Raw genomic sequence first — 20,091 nt, 5'->3', positions numbered from 1 at the left:
GAAGTGGATTGAGATAAGAAGTGGAGGCGCGCGGAGAGATAAGCAGAAAGGGAGACACGGTGTGTTCCCCGCCTGCTCCGGGCAGCAAACGGGAAGCACGGAGAGCCGCCGGCGTGGCTCCGTGGCTCCGTGGCTGAGCGCCGGCCTATGAACTGGGAGGTCGTGGTTCCTCCCGGTCAGGGCACAGGCCCGGGCTGCGGGCTCGATCCCCAGTGAGGGGCGTGTGGGAGGCAGCCGGTCCATGATTCCCTCTCGTCACTGATGTGTCTCTCCCTCTCCCTCTCCCTTCCTCTCTGAGATCAGGAAGAATATTCTTTAAACGGCTGGAGGAGCTTTCTGCGTAGCGAACAAGATGTAGAGAGTTGCGCTGTTCATGTCGGTTTTCACGATGAGGCGCCGTTCGAAGGGCCCGGTTCTGCCTGGAGAAAGCACCTGTGGAGCCTGGGGCACCCGGCTGCCCGCTGCCTTCACGCCTTCCGCGGGGGCAGGCTTCCGCGAGGCGGCGGTCGTGGCTGTGGGGGCTGGAGATGTGCTGGTTGGGGTGCACCTCAGCCTCTGCAACACTGTGCACCCGGGCTCAGCGTTACGGACTCGGCCCGTAGACGCTGGCCCCTGGGCTGCACGCGGCCGGCACCCCTGGGAGACGGCCCTGCCCGGCTCTGATGTGCAGGGAAAGGCCACAGGCTCTGCTCCGTCCCTCAGCGCAGCAGCACCTCCTGCCGGGGAAGGGCGGGGGTCACAGAGGTGGCCAGCTACACGGCCCTTCCATTGTCAGCAGCAGGCGCGAGGGGCGGCCAGCTGCAGGCGGAGGCGGCTGCAGCGCTCAGCAAAAGGTGACCCGGTCCTGCGACGCTCCACCAGGGCCTCGCGGTACACTGGGGGGTACACACATGGGGTGCACTGGGGGCCCTCATAGGGTGTACTGGGGGGCCCTCCGCAGGGTACACTGGGGGGTACACACATGGGGTGCACTGGGGGCCCTCCACGGGGTGCACTGGGGGGCCCTCCTCAGGGTACACTGGAGGGTACACACATGGGGTGCACTGGGGGCCCTCCACGGGGTGCACTGGGGGGCCCTCGTAGGATACACTGGGGGGTACACATGTGGGGCTCTCCGCGGTGCACTGGGTGTTTGTAACAAGAGAGCTTGGGGGGTGTATGGGATCAGGGCCCCCCCACGTTGGGCCCTGAGCTGTGAATGGGCTGCAGGCCTCCTCAGGGTCCCGCGTTCATGGCCACGTGTCCTGAGAGGAGCAGCCACACTGGCCGACACCGTCAGGCAGGAGGGGAACCTGGGGCCACGCAGGGGGCCCGCACCCCGCTCTCCTGGGCCTGGACCGCCTGCGCCCCAAGAGCCACCAGGCTGGTTTCCTTCCTCGCTCCTTAAGGTCGCCCACCGCCTCCCGCCCCCATGTCCCTGCTGCCCCTCCAGTCGTCATGATGCCCTCACCTCGACGAACGGTGTCTCGTTGTCCACTTACCCCCGACCCCCGGCTCGGCAGCTCAGGGACGGGGAGCCTTGCCCTCTGCTGGAGAGACTCGTGTCTTTACAGGGACTTTCTAATCACACGCAGCCTGGACACCTGCTGCCTCTGAGCCCCGGCACCAGGGCTGGGCTGGACGGGGAGGGGGGGAGCTGGGTGTGCACGGGCCCTGCCTCTGCGGGGTCGTTTGTTCCCAGAGCTGCAGGGAGGCCGCCCCAGGCCCCTGCCGCCCCGGGAGCCCCCTGGCGTGCGCTGCTCCCTCCGCCCAAATCTCTTCCGATTGGATTTCTTCACCTCCTGCCACCCCGCCCGCCCCGGAAATCATCCGCTGGGAAAGCTCGACCCGGAGCCGCTGGGGGGAGGGAGCTCCGGGTCCCGTGGTTTCCGGGGAACTGACCACAGCAGAGCTCGGAGGAGCAGCCCCGTGGAGAGCAGGGTTCTGAACCCCGGGCGCCGACGCTCCTCTCTCCAAACGCCTCTCACCACTGAGTCACGTGACGGGGCCTCCGATTTCTGAGCAGATAATAGACACCGTATTGGCTGGGGTTCGATGCCGTGGCTGGCACCTGTAAATGGGCCCGTTTAGCACCACGTCCGGGCCGTGTGGGGCGTGGTCAGCACAGCCCCCTCCCTCTTCCCACTGTGTCCCTCCTCTGGGAGGTCATTCCCGGCGCACTGACATTGGATTTGGAACTGTTTTTGTGTAGAGCATTGAGGAGAGGGTAATATTTCTGGTGGCGGCAGCGGTGACTCGTTATTGCGGAATATGCATGAAGAATTAAGCCATCATTGAGATTTGTTGAGTGCTCATCGCGCCGTAAATTCTCCGGGAACGGCAGGAATAAAGAGCCGGCTTATTCCTTTAAGAACGCCTCAGTGTCCGTCTCCGCAGCTTCCCTCCCGAAACGGGTGCGGGTGAGGAATGCACCCCGTTATCTCGTCTCGCCGGGAACAGAGTGAAACCACCGACAAGCAGTAAAGGAGGCAGAGACTCAGGTCCTCGCCACAAAGGAAGGAGGCGCCGGCGCCGAGGGAAGCCGTGTCTGGAAGGCAGCCCTGGATGGAGGCATGAGGGCGGGGAGGAGGTCTCCGCGTGGGGACGCCCAGCGCAGACTTGGTCGCGGAGGGGCTAGAGCTGCAAATGGGGGTGATTCACAGTGTGGACTGGACGGCCTGCTCCCACCCTGTCTGCTGGAGGCAGAGTGTCAGCGCCTGCAGGGGACAGGCAGGCCGGCAGGCAGGACGCCCTCCACTGAGCGCACGTGGCCAGGAGAGGGCTGTGCCCTCTGGACGCCGGTCTCTGCAGGAGGCAGGGAGCTGCCCATGGCCACGGTGAAGCTGCCGGTTCGCACGGGTGTGGGTGCGCTTCCCGAGCCTCGCCGCGCTGCTCTGTAGTCCACGTGCACACCCAGTCTGGTGGCACTTGGAACCTGCTGTTGGCTCGGGAGGCCCCGCAGCGAGCTCTGTGGTGAGTCCGTGCAGTGGGGGTGCTGGGTGCAGCCGCAGGCCCAGACCACGCATAGCGCTGCGCTCAGCAGCCCTGGCTCTGCTCGTGCCCACAGACTGGCCGGGAGTCAAGGTCACCTTCCCAGCGGCCCCGTGTGTGTGTCCCAAATGCCCGCCTTGGGAACGGCGACATTTCCGCCAGCCCCGCCTCGCCTGCCTCCGCGCGTGTCCTGTGCGGGTCTCGCCTCACCGCGAGCACAGGCAGCCGGGCGGGAGGTCGGGCGTTTGCGAACACGCTGACATTTACCAGCCCCAAGCCAGGCGGCCGCGTGACCTGCCCTGCGGACCCTCAGGGCGCGGGCGCTGAAGCCGCGTTTGTACTGCAGAAGGTGGGGCACAGAGCAGTCCCAGCTCCAGAGGAGTCACACGGGGCCTGTCTTTCCATCGCCGTGGCGACTCTGTGACAACCCCCCCGTGTGTCCCACATGTCCCTGCAGGACTGGCACTGGCCCTGGGCCCGTTCCTCAGGGTCAGCGTGCAGTCAGGGCTGAGCGGCCGGGGGACCGTCCCCCGGGGCAGCAACCAGTGCTGAGCACGGCTTCCTCCGGGCGGCGGCTGAGCCGTGATTGATGCCAAATTAGCCCCTGCCCCCTGCCCCGGCGACCTCCGCACCCGCTCTCTCCTGCGCCGCACGTCGCAGCCATTGCAGACAGGAGCTCCTCGGTCACTGCTCCTCGTCGGGACTTTCACAGGTGGCGGCGGCCGCTAACCTGCTGGCGTCAGCTCTGTCCTTCGTCCCATCGCGACTGCCGCTGGCATCTCCTGGATGGCATCTCCTGGAAGCCTGCCAGCCGCCACGTCCCTGCCCTGTCTCCCCGGAAGCCACGCCCCCAGGGAGCCGCGGGGTTGAGGGAGGCAGCTCTCCAGAACTCCACGGACACAGAGACTCGGAGTCACGCCCTGTGCTCAGTGCAGAGACCTTCACGAAGCGCATCTGCCGGCTCTGCCAGCCCAGCAGCCAGCGCCCTCGTGTCCTCGGGGCCCGTCGCTGCCCTGCACGGCGGCAGGCGCCTCCTCTGAAGCGCTGGACGAAACGCTTCCTCTGCCGTCATTTCCCTGAATGTGACTCCGGGCTCTCCGTCTCCGCCCTCAAACTGAGATCGGCTCCAGAAATGTCTGATCGTCTTCATTTTCCCTCAGTACACAGCAGCGGAGCGTACCGTGAGCAGCTTAATGTGGATGTGACATGGATTTCGGAGAAAAGTGGCAAAAATGTGTCACTCTCTCCTCCCTTGTCGGGAGAAGGCTGAGCTGAACCGTCGTCTGCCGCTTGCAGGGGCAGGGACGGGCGGTCGCTCTCGGGAGCGGGGCTTGGCCGCGTGGCTGTGCTGCGTGGGGCGCGCTGCCTGACACAGTGCCTCGCGGGGGCCTGGCGCGGACGCGTGTGTGGAACTGAACAGGTGGTAAAACAGCGGGTGGACTAGGTGACTCCATATGCAACGTCGTAAACCAATTAAAGGCGCGTGAAGCAGCGGCCTCGTGGGGAGGCTCCGCCGGCTGAGGCCTGATCCGCGGGCTCTGCCAGCCACAGCGCAGGGCTCCCAGCCCCGATCCGTCAGGACGGGCGTGTCAGGTTATGGGCTAGGGACCCCCCACCCCAGGCTCCCAGCACCTGCCAGGGACAGGGCCCCCCAGGCCTCTTCATGGGGGGTCACGGTGGGACATGAGACCCAGGCGTCCCAGCAGAGCCCGCCAGTACCTCTTGACGGTCGTTCCCAGTCCTCGCCCGGTACCCAGGGGCGCGCTGTAGCTTGTGCTTTGTCGCCACAGGGGACGGCGCTGTGCCCGAAGCCACGGCCCCCGTCATCGTGACCGCCCCGGGCAACCGCAGCGTGCTGGCCGGGTCCAGCGAGGTCACCCTGGAGTGCATAGCGAATGCCAGGTACGTGACCGCACCGAGACCCTCGCCGGGGGTGCGAGCTCCCCGCCACGGCGTCCTGTTGGCGCAGCTGGGCTGTGAGCACAGCCGTGGGGGGCAGCCCAGGACCCCAGGCCTCCGTGGTCCCAGAACACACTTCACGGGAGCTGCGGGGCCTGGGGGGCCTCCTCGGAGTCCGGCTGAGGAGGGAGAGGCCGCCCCTCTCTCCTCCCAGGTGTCCTCGCTCCAGGACAGTGTTCCCGGGGCCACGGCTCCCCCACGGCCTCCGCTCCCCCGCGGCCTCCGCTCCCCCGCGGCCTCCGCTCCCCCGCGGCCTCCGCTCCCCCGCGGCCTCCGCTCCCCCGCGGCCTCCGCTCCCCCGCGGCCTCCGCTCCCCCGCGGCCTCCGCTCCCCCGCGGCCACAGCTCCCCCGCGGCCTCCGCTCCCCCGCGGCCACAGCTCCCCCGCGGCCTCCGCTCCCCTGCGGCCGAGCCCCCCCGCAGCATTCATTCTCCGCCTTCTCCCCTGAGCAAATGGAGCCATTAGCGCTCAGGGGCGATGCTGCCGCAATTAGCTGTCCTTGCTCAATAGCCCGAGCGGAGCACCGCTGAGGGGAGCAAGAGGGAGAGGGGTGCGTGGGGACTGGTTCAGGTGTCCGCTGACCCCCAGCAGCCCCGCAGGACAGGCCCTAGCAGCTCCTGCCCAGGCCCCAGGTGGCTGTCACCCCCCTCCCTGGACTCACGGTCCCTCACGGGTGCCCTCGCCTCCCAGGCCCCTGGAGGAGCTGCGTGTGAGCTGGAAGAGGAACGGGGTGACCCTCACCCGCGGGCTCCGCAGCTTTGGGAGGCGCCTCACCATCAGCACCCCGACCTCCGCCGACACCGGCGAGTACGTCTGTGAGGCAGCGCTGGCCGGGAGCACGGCCGAACCAGCCCGAGCAAAAGCCTTCCTCTCCATCACAGGTAACCCTCCTCCCATCACAGTGACCCCTCCTCTCAGCACAGTGACCCTCCTCCCATCACAGTGACCCCTCCTCCCATCACAGTGACCCTCCTCCCAGCACAGTGACCCTCCTCCCATCACAGTGACCCTCCTCCCATCACAGTGACCTCCCTCCCATCACAGTGACCTTCCTCCCATCACAGTGACCCCTCCTCCCAGCACAGTGACCTCCCTCCCATCACAGTGACCTTCCTCCCATCACAGTGACCTTCCTCCCATCACAGTGACCCCTCCTCCCAGCACAGTGACCTTCCTCCCATCACAGTGACCTTCCTCCCATCACAGTGACCCCTCCTCCCATCACAGTGACCCTCCTCCCAGCACAGTGACCCCCCTCCCATCACAGTGACCCCCCTCCCATCACAGTGACCCTCCTCCCATCACAGTGACCCTCCTCCCATCACAGTGACCCTCCTCCCATCACAGTGACCCTCCTCCCATCACAGTAACCCTCCTCCCATCACAGTGACCTTCCTCCCATCACAGTGACCCCTCCTCCCAGCACAGTGACCTCCCTCCCATCACAGTGACCCCTCCTCCCATCACAGTGACCCTCCTCCCAGCACAGTGACCCTCCTCCCATCACAGTGACCCTCCTCCCATCACAGTGACCCTCCTCCCATCACAGTGACCCTCCTCCCATCACAGTGACCCCTCCTCCCATCACAGTGACCCCTCCTCCCATCACAGTGACCCCTCCTCACAGCACAGTGACCCCTCCTCCCATCACAGTGACCCTCCTCCCATCACAGTGACCCTCCTCCCATCACAGTGACCCTCCTCCCATCACAGTGACCCCTCCTCCCATCACAGTGACCCTCCTCCCATCACAGTGACCCTCCTCCCATCACAGTGACCCTCCTCCCATCACAGTGACCCCTCCTCCCATCACAGTGACCCCTCCTCCCCACCACAGGTAACGCTCCCCCTGTGGGCACTGGGCCTGGTGCTGCCCAGCCTTCCCTGGGAAGCGCAGTCACACTCAGCCCAGCTTCACCTTGAACCCGGTGCAGGGAGGTGGCCTGATTCCATCTCCCAAACGCATCCTGCTTTTCTTTCCCAAGAAAATCACTGAACCCGAGAGCTGGTCTGAGCCGGCCTGACCCCGCCTGGGCCGCAGGTGGCAGGTCGTGGGGAGGGCATCTCCCTGTGCCTCGGCCCGGGCTCTCCGTGGCTCGTGTCTGACCGTCATGGTCAGGGCTCAGAGATGATGCTGTTGCTGTCATTTCTGGACCAGAAGTCAGTGAGAAGGTGCCCGATGTTACCTTCCCTCCGTGTCAGAGAGAACGGAGCCCAGTGCCGTCCTGGCCGGAGCAGAGGGGAACGGCACCACTGCTCTGAGCGCTGGAAGGTGGCCGGTCGGGACGCGGCCTCGCACGCGGCGAGGGGAACTCGGTGACGTTCAGACTGTGATGCAATGGCCCGACACGGGGGCGAGGGCTGCTCTCCTCCCACCGGCCCAGCCCGCAGCCCTTGTCCTCCTCCGCGGCCGGCCCCATCGTCGTGGCCTGCCCAGCAGAGAGGTGGCCGTGCCGCTGGCTCCAGGGCGGGGACCGCCCCCCTTCCCTCCTCCGCAGGACGAAGGGGAGGCCCCAGGAGAGTGGATGCGCCGGAGCCCTCCCGAGAGCCGTGGCCCTCGGTGACATAACGCCGTTGGCCCCTTTGCAAAGGAAGTCAGAGTGAAGGCTGCGTTTCACACAAGTTCGCAGGAGGAGCAACCGCTGCCTGGACGTGTGCCTGGAGCACGGCACTTCCTTCCATCGTCAGACGTGGCTCCGGCCTCCACGTGGCTGCCACACGCCTGCCACGCAGACCTGCGGCCCGTGGACACGGGGAAGATCGCGCAGCACCCGGAGGGCAGGCCGGGTCCCGTCTCACCCTGTTCAGCCAGGACGTGAACGCACCCGCTCCCGGAGGGGCACCTACCGGGCGGCCTGCGGCTGCGGGAGCCACGATGGGGGCTGCACAGACTGGAGTCCGGCTCCTCAGACAGCACAGCCTGCATCCTGAGCGGCGGGGAATCATCTCCCGGAAGGAACTGGAGCGTCGGTCTCCAGCAGCGCTGCTTTCCGAACACCCGGCCTCTGAGTGAGCTGGGCTCTGCATGTGCATCCACGGCAGACGCTTACCTAGGGCCCCCCGTCCGGCCTTTGCAGGCGCCAGAGCACCCCTGGCTTCCGGGGTCGGTGTCAGTCCCCTCCGCTCGTCAGCAGTTGCTGGGACAGTGGGACTTGTGCCGAGTCCCCTGGGAAAGCCCATCCGTTTGGGGAGATGACCACCTCGCCCGCCGTCCCAGGCGTCACGGGCGGGGAGGCTCTCGTAGGAACGTGAGAGGGAAGGAAGCGAGCAGAGGGGCTTCGGTTGCTGCCTCCCTCGCGGATGAGACCAGACAGACGCGCGCAGCTGTTCACCCGCCGTGGGCTTCCCTTCTGCCGCCCCCTCCTGCGGCCGAACAGGGGCACCCGGCTGAGTGCGGGCACCGCCACCGCCCAGAGGCCTGCGCCCGCCCTGGGCAGCACCAGCACCGGCTCTGCCTCCTGGTCCCTCCCGACCCTCAGAACCTAACCCAGCTCACCCCCCACGTGACCCTAACCCAGCTGACCTCCCACGTGACCCCTAACCCAGCTGACCCCTCACGTGACCCTAACCCAGCTGACCCCCCACGTGACCCCTAACCCAGCTGACCCCTCACGTGACCCCTAACCCAGCTGACCCCTCACGTGACCCTAACCCAGCTGAGCCCTCACGTGACCCTAACCCAGCTGAGCCCTCACGTGACCCTAACCCAGCTGACCCCCCACGTGACCCTAACCCAGCTGAGCCCTCACGTGACCCTAACCCAGCTGACCCCCCACGTGACCCTAACCCAGCTGACCCCCCACGTGACCCTAACCCAGCTCACCCCTCACGTGACCCCTAACCCAGCTGAGCCCCCACATGACCCTAACCCAGCTGAGCCCTCACGTGACCCTAACCCAGCTGACCCCCCACGTGACCCTAACCCAGCTGACCCCCCACGTGACCCTAACCCAGCTCACCCCTCACGTGACCCCTAACCCAGCTGAGCCCCCACATGACCCTAACCCAGCTGAGCCCCCACGTGATCCCTAACCCAGCTGACCCCCCACGTGACCCCTAACCCAGCTCACCCCCCAAGTGACCCCTAACCCAGCTCACCCCCCACGTGACCCCTAACCCAGCTGACCCCTCATGACCCTAACCCAGCTCACCCCCACGTGACCCTAACCCAGCTGACCCCCCACGTGACCCTAACCCAGCTCACCCCTCACGTGACCCTAACCCAGTGGTGCTGGCAGCTTCCTCCCCACCAGCCCTGGGATGTGTCCTCGGCCACAAGGAAAGGTGCACAGACCCCCGGCTCTCCTCCTGCGCTGCCAGCAGAGCCTCCCGCCCATCACCGAGTGGGGCCAGGCGCCCACCCACCACGCAGCGGAGCGTGACTTCCCTGTGCAGGGCCGGCCTCCACCCGAGAAGCCTGGATGCTGGCCCGGCTGCTGCTCCTCGCGCCGTCCCAGAGCCCGGCCGGCGGCGCCAGTGTGTGCAGCGTGACCCGTGCCAGGCCCCTCCCTGCACCGGGGGGCCCGCGGGCACTGCCAACCAAGAAAGAGCCGACCTGCCCGCAGGCATCGCAGTCGCTGCCGCGGGAGCTGTGTGGTCTGTGGGCGCGACCGTCCACGGGAGGATTTTCACCTTCGCAGAGCGGCTGCTCCGGAATGAACCGCAAGGACGCTGCTGAGTGAAGGAGGCTCCCAGGGCCCCGCCCTCCGATCCGCGCCCATGGCATCAGGCAGGCGGGATGGCAGAGCTGGGCCGGGCACGGTGCCGGGGCCTGTGGTGACGCCCACGCCTACGCGGGCGATGACACCGCGTGACCCTAAGCAGCTGTGCCCGCGCCCACGAGGACCAGCCAGCGGAGACGGGGCGCGGGGCGCTGCCTGCTTCGGCCGCTGCCTCGCCGGCTGTGATGGCCGCAGGTCTGCGAGGCGCTGCCATGGAGGGAGACCGAGTAAGGGACACAGTGTCCTTCCCCACCATCTCCGACACCTGCAGGGACCGTGCAGCCCACTCAGCTACAGCGCTTCCCTTAGAAAAGGAAAACCAGTTAACCGGGCCAATGCTGATCCCCCCACACTCACCCCTGCAGTCGGACGGCAGCCCGAGCAGCGCGGGCATGACCTGCGTGCGGCGGCGGGAGGAGCCGGCAGCGGGGGACGGGGATGCAGCGGGGGATGCAGCGGGGGATGGGGATGCCGCCGCCGTGGCCGCTGAAGGAGAGGCCGAGGTCACCTACGAGGGAAGAGCAGCCTGAGGAGGCGGGCGGCGGCTCCGCCGTGGTCCTTCGGGCCGGGTCCACTGGGTCTACCGGGTCCACTCAGAGCCGAGGTTCCGACCCGACTCCCGCCAGGCGCAGGCTTTCCGCTCAATGAGCCGGGGACGCAAAATTGATACCTAACTGCCTCCCCGGGAACCTTGCCTTTTCTCCGTCACGGCCATCGTCCCTTGAAAGGGCTAAGTTTGCGAGCCTCTTTCTCCTCCTCTAGGCTCTGCCTGCTCTGGGGAGACAGCTGCTGTCGGAGGCCCGCCAGGCTGTCGTGTCCGCGTTCGGCACCGTTACAAAGTCACACCGCGCCTGGCCTCTGGCCGGCAGGCCCGGCATTAATTATCACTCAGAAAGCCAGGCAGCCTTCGTCATCGTGATAATGAGATCGCTGCCCCCTAAGCACACCACGCACTGGGCCAGGCCACTGTTGAATTTCTGCTGAATAAACTGAGAGAGAAAAATACTGCAATTTACGCTCCAAGGAAATTCATTGCTTAGTGCAACCACGATTTTTTTTTTTTTTGGTGGAATAGGTCAGTGCAGTATCCAGAGAGAGGCGAGTGGCTACGCGTTCGCTGCTACAGAGGGACGCCAGGCCCTTCCTCTTCTTGCCCTCAGCTATTACTTGCCGTCGCATTGGAGTGTTAAATCTGTATTTTGGAGGAGAACTGCTAAGACTTTAGAGAGGATGTTACTAGACTGCACTGTCTCCCGGCACAGGCCAGAGCCTGGTGCGGCCCCCCGCACGCCTCGGGAGTTGTGTTTAGTTTCGATACGGAAGCGAACTGGCCTATGAAATTCTGGCTGTAAATATCCACCTCCATGAGCCCCTCGGGACAGCGCTTCTAAAGCCTGAATTAAGATGGTTCGTGATTCAAGCCCACATGCTGAAAAGTGGCCGCGGCTCTGAGGAGTAATTTGCTGCCTGGGACCTGAGAATATAAATCACCTCTGGCCTCTGCTCTCTGTGCTCAGACTTGGTGCGCACATTGGTAACGGATGAAGTTTTCAAAAATAGTTTTTTTAATGCATTTTAAAATATATTTTTATTGATTTCAGAGAGGAAGGGAGAAGGAGAGAGAGAAACATCAATGATGAGAGAGAATCATGGACCGGCTGCCTCCTGCAGGCCCCCCACTGGGGATCGAGCCTGCAACCCGGGCAGGTGCTCTGACGGGGAATCAAAGCCTGACCTTCTGGTTCGTAAGTCGATGCTCAGTCACGGAGCCACACTGGTCCGGCCAAAACCAGTTTTTAAAAAGAGTCCCGGCTCGAGGCTGCAGCGTCTTCTGAAATATGCTCCTTGCTTAGCAGCTCCTGTTTTCTTGTTTAAAGAGCCACCGTACTTCACTGCTGAGCCCGCGAGTCGGATTGTGGTGGAAGTGGAGGAGACCGTGGACATGGCGTGTGAAGCGATGGGTGAGTGTGGGGGCCGCTGGGGGCCGTGATGTGGGGGGACCCAGGGCATTCTCCAGGGCAGAGTCGTCATCATTGGAGGGACACATAGAGCGCAAGGTCAGAAACTGGGACTGCAGAGCCCAGTGGCTGTGCATGTGGCCCTGGGGAGGTGTTTGCCCCTGGGGGTGTTTGACCTGGGAAAGTGTTTAATCTGGGAAGGTGTTTGACCTTGAGAAGGTGTTTGACCTTGGGAATGTATTTGACCCTGGGGAGATATTTGACCTTGGAAAGGTGTTGACCCTGAGGAGGTGTTTGACCTGGGAAGGTGTTTGACCTTGGGAAGGTGTTTGACCTTGCTCCCTCGCCTGCAAAGCGGGGAAGGTACTATTTATATAAGGAAGCGCAGGAGGCGTGGTGTAGGCTGTCCTCTCACTCCTTGGACGCTCCGCTTCCACCAGCCACGGCCCCAGGCCTGAGGGCAGGAAGCTCGTCCTCACCCACAGGTGATGGGGACCCACGGCCACGCCGCTCTGTAGACAGGGAGATGCTGTGAACCCTCTGAGCAGGACGTCTTTGTGTTTCTGCCGTTTCAGCACTGGGTTGCCTTTCTTGTTATTCAGGCCGCATGACTACTAGCCGTCGCTGCCACCATTCCCACCCCGCAGCGCAGGGCGCCACACCCAGCCTGAGACGGGCTGTCTGGGCGCTGCATTAACAAAGGCTGCGTCAGCGCTGGGGGCGGTCAGGAAACGAGAGGGACCTTCTCCCGTGACTGTCTGGCCCCCTTCAGAGCGGTCTTTCCTCCTGAGACGTCCCAGCCCTTCGTGAGCCTTCACAAGGGCCCCAGGGAGAGTGTCATCTGCCTGTTCACATGGACAGAGCCTGTAGGCAAGGCCCAGCCACACGCTCGGGGCCAGGGCGACCGTGCGGTGCCTCCCGTTAAACCTTCGCCAGCGTTTGGCATGAAGGGGTCGTCATTACGTACCGGGCAGGTGACCCACCTGCTCTGAGCCCGGGTCCGTCAGGGAGGCCGGAGGCCGGGTGCAGGCCCTGCTCCGCTCCTGTCCCTCTGTCCCGCTCCCTGAGCCCGGGGTGGGGGGAGGGCGAAGAGGAACGCGGATCTTACATGGAATTATGTCCCTGGCGGTGGTCGCACTGTCCCCTCTTGAGTAAACCCAGCTTTGTCAGGCCGATGACTGAAAGGGAAGCTGTGCAGTTAGCGTCTGCAGTGCGTGGGGGTGAGACTCTGCTTTTGACCTGAAATTGCCCCAAAACAGAAGCCCTCCTCGCCCCTCCACGGCAACAGTCGTCTCTCAATAAGCGACGATTGGAAGCTCTGCCCCTGATGAGCACGCTCTTGACACGGCCGCTGTGGTGACAGCGTGGGAAGGGCAGGCACACACGTGGGAGCAGGTTCTCGCGTGGCGTGGCCGGCGTGTAATTTACCGCTTTCTTTTAACTCTGACGGCGAAGGCGCAGGCAGCGGCGCGGTTCCTCTCGGAACCTCTGTTATGAGGTTTTACACGAGTCGTTATGCTTTTACCTCGAAATGGATTTTTTTTAATTTCCTGGTTTAATAAAAACTGACAGGAAACGTAATTAAGGCAAAGAACAGGATCCGCGAATGCATTATCTTGAAATATTCTACGACATTAACTTTATTTATGAGAAGGAGGCATCTTTTCTTCCAGCGTCTGAAGTCGGGGGACCGGAGTGTGCTCCCCCCCGTGCACCCCGTGGGCGTGTTTTCTCCTGGCTACACTTACAGCGAGGGAAACCGAGGCACAAGCCACGGGGTGCAGAAATAGCCCAGCTGCTCCTGCACTTTTCCTGGGGCCTCAACAGGCGCTGTGCCCGCCGCCAGCGCTGTGCCCGCCGCAGTTCAGGACTGTGGTCTTGGGTCTCAGGTCAGCTCTCCGGGGCCGGCGCAGGGCATTGGAAGGGTCATGTCGGGGCTGCGTGTTCCCCACCGCCCCCCGATGCCGTGCCGGGTCCATTGCTTCCTGCCACGTGGAAGGAGGAACAGTGGTTGAGCATTGACCTATGAACCAGGAGGTCACAGTTCGATTCCAAGTCAGGGCACAGGCCCGGGTTGCGGTCTCGATCCCCAGTAGGGTGTGTGCAGGAGATGGCCAATCGATGATTCTCTCTCATCATTGCTGTTTCTCTCTCTCTCTCTCCCTCTCCCTTCCTCTCTGAAATCAGTAAACACATATTTTTTTAAAAAAAAATACCGCCGTTGCTCCCTCCTGTAAGAGATTCCCGAGGTTTAAGTTTGTGACGCCTGGCTCTTGCCTCCACGCAGGGGCGCCGCCGCCCAGGCTGCAGTGGTACAAGGACGCCCTGCCGCTCAGCCAGCTCCAGGATCCGCGCTACCGGCTGCTCCCAGGCGGCCTGCGCATCGAGCGGCTGCGTCCCCGCGACTCCGGCATCTTCCAGTGCTTTGCCAGCAACGAAGGGGGCGAGGTGCAGACCTCCACCTACCTGGACGTCACCAGTGAGTACCGGCCACCAGAGGCCAGAGCTTCCGACCGTGGCCCGCGTGGCACACTCAGAGAGGGGTCCCCTCTGCTCGGCCCGTCGGGGACATGGGCGGGGCGTGGTGCCCAGGTGACTGCAGCACCCAACCCCCTCGTCACCTCTGCAGACGCCTGGGGCGCGCACACATGGCTGCCCCAGGGGACCGCCCTGCTCTCAGCAGGTCGCGGGGACCCAGCACCAAGAAGCAGGAAAGCCCGTTTTCTGGACATTTAGTGAACAGCTCGTTCCTGCTCTTTTCCCTGAGATAGCGTTTCCACTTTAAATATTCATTCTCTGTTGTGGTTTTATTGGACGATTACAGCTCTTTTGTGAGCTGCTTCTATTGCCCCATCGACGGACATGTTGGGCCTCTGACAGCAGGGAAGCGGGAGGTTTTCCTTGTATCCGGCCTCGCTCCTTAGCCTCCCACGGCTGGGGTACTGTCCTCACAGAGGAGGGTTTCCTGGTTTCTTTTCCGTTGCAGCAATACGGGTCCATCTGTCCTTTCGGAGGAAAAATGCTGGTCTCCTCAGGGGGCAGAGCCTTTGGAGGAAGCGGGTCGGTGCCGGCGTGTGCTGGCCGGTGGAGCCCGCAGAGGCGGACAGAACCTAAGACTGATGCGTACGCTTCAGTGACCTGGGCCCACTTCCTGGACTGTGCCCCGGGGTCAAGTTTATCGTCCAGTTCGGAGCGTCGGAAACTAAAATCCCTTCAAACAGTAGAAATAACACTGACCACCAGGGCACAGGGATTCTGTTAAAATCCCTTCAGACAGAAATTATGTTTCCTGTCACCCCGTCTGGGCACTTAGCCGGGGTGCATTAGAATTGATGCATTAGATGCATTAGAACTATTTAAGGCAGACCTGGCAGCGGCGGGCCAGGGTGGGACGGCGGGCACTGGCCCTCTTCCTAAAAGGGCAGACGGTACATTGGTTCAGCTTTGAGGGGCATGGCCTCAGTCACAGCGACTCAGCTCTGCTGGAGAAGGACAGCAGCACAGACATCGGGGAGCGGGTGGGCGTGGCTGTGTTCCAATAAAGCTTTATTGACAAAAGCAGCACAGACAGCAGGGAGCGGGTGGGCGTGGCTGTGTTCCAATAAAGCTTTATTGACAAAAGCGGGCCTGGGGCTGCATTCGGCCCCCAGGCTGGGGGGCCAACCTTTTCTCTATTGAGAGACCTGGGAAGCTCTACTTAATTTCTCAGCCTCAGTGTTGTCATCAAAATGGAGCCAACCCAGCCCAATTCACAAGGTTCTTGCAAAGATCAGATTGGAAATTTAAATGAACGTGCTACATACGCTGGTTACCATGACAACTGGAGGGAGAACAGATAAATGATTATGATTTGTAAGTGTAGGGTGTAGCAAAAGGGGCTTTTTTCAAATTAAAACCGTTAATGGGATGAAAATACAATGTAGCACAATCAATATTGACGTGTTCATTTAGCAAACACCATTGAGCGTGCGTGTCCAGGCCTCCGGGTCCCTCAGGCCTGGGGACAGCCGTGAGGAGGCGGTCCTCTGCGGGTGGGCGGCAGGATCGGCAGCTCCGACAGGGAGCCCGGGCAGGTGCAGGCACCCTCACTAGTTGCCTCGCGCTCCGTCCTGTGGAAAGCCACGTGGACAGTCCTCCGAGGGGCCCACGCTGAGCCTGTCCCTGTCACCTCCTCACTCAGATGTCGCGCCAGCCTTCACTCAGCTTCCGGGCGACACCACGGTCACAGATGGGATGACGGCCACGCTGAGGTGCGAGGTGTCCGGGGCGCCCAGACCCGCCATCACCTGGAGGAGAGGTAGGCAGTGGCCCTGTCGCAGGGGCCGGGCCAGCGCAGTGCTGAGCCTTGGCGATGCACACGGACCCGCCACGCTGGGGGCCCCGCCACGCTGGGGGACGGAAAACCGGAGGGAGCTCCTCAGCTCCGAGGTTCAGCCTGTGCACAGGCCCAGCTGGCGGCGGGGGGCCTGGGAGGCCAGAGGTGAAGGGGGCAGGCCCTCTGTCTGTCATGTGCTTTCCCTCACTCGATTGAGGTGGGATCATAGCGAACGAGAGCATTTCCAATGCGCACAAGCGTAGAGACGGCTCAGGACCGCCCCAGAGGGACGTGGCAGGCGTGTCCGCGTCCCGGTGGAGGGAGGGTGTCCGTGTGCGCTCCTCTGAATCGCGCTGGAGGACCCGCTGCGGTGCTGTCCGTGTGTAAAGGGCCCCCTTCGTTCTGGCATCTCCTTGACTTGCTCCTCGGTGGTGGCCTGAGCGTGGCCCTCCCTCGGCCCTGGGCTCTGACGCGCCTGTCCTCTCTCTGGTCTCCAGGAAGCCACGTGCTGGCCAGCGGCTCCGTGCGGATTCCCAGGTTCATGCTGCTGGAATCGGGGGGCCTGCAGATCAGCCCCGTCTTCATCCAAGATGCCGGCACCTACACCTGCTACGCAGCCAACACGGAGGGGTCCCTGAACGCGTCGGCCACGCTCACCGTGTGGAGTAAGGACCCCGCCCCGCAGGCTCCGCCCCCGCCCTGGCCTCACCGTCGTGTCCTCTGCTCGGGGACCTCCTAATGTCCGGACTCCGGGTCACCCAGAGGGGGAGGATTGTCACAGCTAATTTCCAGGAACCTGTTCTTAACTAACGTTTCCGTTTCCAAAGAACAGTCGGCGGGTGTGTTCCCAGATTTAAAGGGGGTGTTTCGTGCGAGGAGAGACTGACTTTTCAAGTCAGTGAGTTGGGATGGTGCCCCCAAGAGGCTCCCATAGCGAACGGGCAGGTTATGCGAGAAAACCAAGCCAAGAACTAAAATCCTAGAGAGAAGATATTTTTTTCTGTTATCATTGTAACCAACTAGAACAGTCCTAGCTTATGAACTATGAATGCTCCCTAGATATGAGGCATGAGCCGAGAGAGAGACAGAGAGAAAGAGAGAGAGAGAGAGAGAGAGAGGAAGAGAGAGAGAGAAAGAGAGAGAGAGATTTGTTTCTCCAACGTTTGACGCTTCTTATTTAGTCTCTAACACGGGTTTCTGAAATGCAGGTAAGTTGTTTTCCGGAGCATAGGGATTGGCTTACCAAGCATTCGTACCCCACGCCGTAGCCTCGCTCACCAGTGAGCTCCCGTCTCCCCGCGGCCGTGTCTGCATCACTAAAACAGCGCCGCTCACAGGCGCAGGACTAGCAGAGTCACCTGTGCTCGCTAAGAGTCCCCGACCGTCTGTGAGGAGGGGAACGCTAACGTGCGTGAGGGGGCGTCTGCCACACCCCATCCCTCGGGAAAAGCCCCCTGGGCTCCGCTTCATGTCCACGGAGGTGTTTCTGGTTTCCGTGGCGTCCACTCTGCTAAACGGCCTCCTAACGTGCGAGGTGCTCTAAGAACACTGCCTTCCAGTCACCCCCGATGGTCAGGTGCTGAAGAGGGGGGTGTCCCTAAAATGAGCCTCATCTCTACAAACTGGTGACAGACTGCCGTCTGCGCGTCGCTGGGCCGCTCGCCAGGCAGTTGTGTGGCTCTGCTCAGATCCAGGGTCTGAACAGCAGTGGATGCGGGAGCCACAGTGGCTGCGGGCGCCGTCCCCACGCACCCACGGGGCTGTGCAGCCGCAGCACCGGCAGCGCCCCGCCCCCCCGGGAAACGCACACTCAGAGAGGCCTCCCGCACGCCCGCTGCAGGGGGTCAGGCTGCCCTGCACCCGTGTGGTGACCCCCAAGTTCGGCTGTGCTCACAGAGGTGCGCACGGGAGACATGCCATGGCTGTCACCGGGCCCGCTGTGGCGGCGGCTGGTCTGGGCGGAGTCCAGCCCTACCCCTGTGCCCCAGGCCCCTCCAGCTCCGTGGCACCAGCAGCCCGGATGGCTGCGCCTCACTGTCCTCCGGGAGCTGGGGTGTGATGCCGCCGCGCCCCCAGGCTGCCGCGAGGACTGTCAGGCACGGCGATAATGACGGCGCCTCGCCAGCCCTGGGTGCCGTGCGGCCGGCAGACGCCCCCAATGCCGATTATCTCGGGGAGACGCATGCTTCCCTGGGAGTGGCAGCGGGGACCTGACGACCATCGCAGCCGGCCTTCCACTCTCGCTTCCTCCGGGGCCTGGGCCCTCGGTGGCCTGGGAGGGCGGAGGCCTGGCTCCCGGCTGCGTGGGAGGGCGTTTCGGTCCCCGGGGCGGCTCTGGTGCCGCGATGCGCGCGTCCTGCCGGGAGAAGGGACACTCGGCTTTGATGTCAGGGCCCCAGCACGTTGCCCGGAGGGTGGGAGCGCTCAGCCTGTGGCTCTGTCTGAGCTGTGACTTGTGTTTTCAGATCGGACGTCCATCGTCACGCCCCCTGAGGACCGCGTGGTGATCAAGGGGACCACAGCCACGCTGCGCTGCGGGGCCACGCACGACCCCCGCGTCTCCCTCCGGTAGCTCCGTCCCCCCGTGGGGGTGTTCATACTCCATGGGCTCGGGAAGGGGTGCTGAGGCCAGAGGGAGGATGGCAGGGACTGGATTTCAGCCGCAGGTCGTGGCGCCATGCGGTCTGGGCTCCGTCATGAATCGCACACGTCCCCGCTCCCACCAGCCTGTGTATCACTTCCGGGGACGGTGTCCTCTCCCGGCCTCGTGCAGCGCTCCTTTGTGGGTGCAGAGTGAGGGGGGCGGGGGAGAGAGCACACAGTCTATTGGGGTGAGGGGCAGGGTGGAGAGAGGGCCCGGGACTGGCGGGTCTGGGGGGTTGCAGCGCCGTCCTGATGGAGCTCAGACTGGGAAGGTAATGACCCCTGGGACCCAGCGGCCAGCGCGTGGCGCCAGCACAGGCCGCCGTGGCGAGCCGCTTCCCGCACTCGCGGCTGCAGAATGGGTTTCGCTGTCAGACGCAGGCTAGAGCCTGAAGCCTAAATCCGCAGACGCACAGCCTCCTGGCATTGGCACTCGGCCTGAGCCAGAGGCGTGCAGCCAGCGATGGGGCTTTCGGAAGCCCTCGCCCCAGCAGAGGGGGGGAGGGCACATGCGCACACGTGGTTAACTGGCTTCGGAGGCAGCTGACGTCTCGCTCGTCTCTGGCGGGTGTTTGGCAAACGGTGAACAGGTGTACGCGTGTGACCTGCTCTTTGTTCAGGAACTGGAGGCTTCTGCTCTGGGTTTTAGACCGTCGTTGCCCCTGTGCAGGCAGCACTTGTGCTTCAGGACTTTCCTGGGAATGAGAGGAGCAGTGCGCGCAGCGACAGGTGTGACAGGTGTATGTCACAGTGCTCGCAGCGACAGGTGTGACAGGTGTGTGTCACAGCGCTCGCAGCGACAGGTGTGACAGGTGTGTGTCACAGCGCTCGCAGCGACAGGTGTGACAGGTGTGTGTCACAGTGCTCGCAGCGACAGGTGTGACAGGTGTGTGTCACGGCGCTCGCAGCGACAGGTGTGACAGGTGTGTGTCACGGCGCTCGCAGCGACAGGTGTGACAGGTGTGTGTCACGGCGCTCGCAGCGACAGGTGTGACAGGTGTGTGTCACGGCGCTCGCAGCGACAGGTGTGACAGGTGTGTGTCACGGCGCTCGCAGCGGCAGGTGTGACAGGTGTGTGTCACGGCGCTCGCAGCGGCAGGTGTGACAGGTGTGTGTCACAGCGCTCGCAGCGACAGGTGTGACAGGTGTGTGTCACAGCGCTCGCAGCGACAGGTGTGACAGGTGTGTGTCACAGTGCTCGCAGCGGCAGGTGTGACAGGTGTGTGTCACAGTGCTCGCAGCGGCAGGTGTGACAGGTGTGTGTCACAGTGCTCGCAGCGGCAGGTGTGACAGGTGTGTGTCGCAGCGACAGGTGTGACAGGTGTATGTCACAGCGCTCGCAGCGACAGGTGTGACAGGTGTGTGTCACAGCGCTCGCAGCGACAGGTGTGACAGGTGTATGTCACAGTGCTCGCAGCGACAGGTGTGACAGGTGTGTGTCACAGTGCTCGCAGCGACAGGTGTGACAGGTGTGTGACATCCTTAGTGCTGCCACAGAGGCAGGAGAAACTCCCGCCTCCACCGC

At 63.5% G+C, this 20,091-nt stretch overlaps 1 protein-coding gene across 1 annotated transcript in view; it reads left to right on the top strand.

Moving 5' to 3' along the window:
• SDK1 (sidekick cell adhesion molecule 1) overlaps positions 1 to 20,091 on the top strand; it is a gene marked incomplete at its 5' end in the record, with an annotated part of 547,830 nt that overhangs the window by 433,083 nt on the left and 94,656 nt on the right. Inside the window, 7 exons of the mRNA XM_081093020.1 lie at positions 4,761 to 4,872; positions 5,620 to 5,810; positions 11,528 to 11,611; positions 13,896 to 14,087; positions 15,789 to 15,905; positions 16,421 to 16,588; positions 18,389 to 18,491. Coding sequence (XP_080949146.1) covers positions 4,761 to 4,872; positions 5,620 to 5,810; positions 11,528 to 11,611; positions 13,896 to 14,087; positions 15,789 to 15,905; positions 16,421 to 16,588; positions 18,389 to 18,491 — 967 coding nt within the window. The remainder of the gene's footprint in view (positions 1 to 4,760; positions 4,873 to 5,619; positions 5,811 to 11,527; positions 11,612 to 13,895; positions 14,088 to 15,788; positions 15,906 to 16,420; positions 16,589 to 18,388; positions 18,492 to 20,091) is intronic.

The sequence above is a fragment of the Myotis nattereri genome, assembly GCF_964212035.1.
Source record: "Myotis nattereri genome assembly, chromosome: 5".
Lineage (NCBI taxonomy): Eukaryota > Metazoa > Chordata > Mammalia > Chiroptera > Vespertilionidae > Myotis > Myotis nattereri.
The sequence above is the reverse complement of the archived record's forward strand: the minus strand, read 5'-3'. Positions and strand labels throughout refer to the sequence as shown.